Genomic DNA, 1,150 nt, shown 5'->3' with positions numbered 1-1,150 from the left:
TCACTTGTTTATGTTCATCAATTTGTTTTGTGTCGGTGCCAATGGCGCTCTTCTCTTAACATGTTTCTCCGGGGCCTTGTCCTTCGGCAGTGGCACTCCATTGGAAACGGTTCCTCCTTTCCTTTTTCTTAAAGATTCAGTCGGGAGATACTCGGTTGGTCTTAGCAATTGCCTAAAATTGTAAGGTCCGTTAATATCTTCCGTATCGTATTCAGCCTTGGCACTTTCTTGCCGCTTCTCAATCACCGTCGGCCTTAGAAGTTGCCTGAGATTAGTTGTAATATTGAAAGTATCGATTTGGAACTGTTCTTGATTTGTCGCTTTTCCGTTCGCTAATCGATTGAGATCATTCTTATGATCTATATTATTCTGATTATTTTTTATCGGATAGCCATTTTGCCTATGATTCGATTGATCTGTTTTTTCGGATTTATTATTTATCAAACCGTTATTTAACTCAGATTGTTCAGTATTCCAAATTTTTATCTGGCTCATTGCAATGCCGTTATTTATTTTACAGGGAGCCTGATGATTGTTGATCGATGTACCATTAATCGATGTGTTATATTCATTAACGAAATTGTGATGGTCATTAACAAGATTCTGTCCATTAAAGATATTCTGATGTTCGTTTACGGCATTATATCGGCCATCGATTGTGAATCGTAGGCCAGATGGATCGTGGATATTCGGAGAACCGGTTGTATATTGTCCACTCGTGTGTGATTGCAGATTCTCGTTACGCAGGTTATTAACCCTTGTACTGGAAAAGTGGATTCTGTTTTGAATTCGGTCTTTAAGAAAAAACTTAAAAAAAAAGACATATTTCAATATAAAACAGATTATATTTTTTGTTTTATGAATTGAGACTAAATTACTTGCGAATTATAAAATCACTCATTGTAAGAGATATACCTATGTATACACCGAAAAAATTGTATTCTTGAAAGATGTACTTAATATTTCCTCTTAACAGATATAAGAATATTTCCTCTTAAATTAAGAATATATTCTTGATTTGCAAATGGGATCGTTGCTAACACGCGCGTCTCAGCGCTGTTTTCGATGATGCTCATTTGTTTTCCACGCTGGATCACGCTCAGTCTGGATATTTCTGCGGACGAAGTTTCCACGCAGGCACATGCTTGCA

At 36.8% G+C, this 1,150-nt stretch overlaps 1 protein-coding gene across 2 annotated transcripts in view; it reads right to left on the bottom strand.

Moving 5' to 3' along the window:
* Positions 1-1,150, bottom strand: part of LOC108769296 (myosin-IIIb) — a 14,358-nt gene continuing 13,208 nt past the window's right edge. Inside the window, exon 15 of one of the 2 annotated variants that reach the window (XM_018520198.1) lies at positions 1-763. In XM_018520198.1, the coding sequence (XP_018375700.1) occupies positions 1-763 (763 nt within the window). The remainder of the gene's footprint in view (positions 764-1,150) is intronic. The other variant, XM_018520199.1, reaches the window with a different exon arrangement.

This window comes from Trachymyrmex cornetzi, unplaced genomic scaffold (assembly GCF_001594075.2).
Source record: "Trachymyrmex cornetzi isolate Tcor2-1 unplaced genomic scaffold, Tcor1.1 scaffold88, whole genome shotgun sequence".
NCBI lineage: Eukaryota > Metazoa > Arthropoda > Insecta > Hymenoptera > Formicidae > Trachymyrmex > Trachymyrmex cornetzi.
This window is presented reverse-complemented; position numbering and strand designations above follow the sequence as displayed.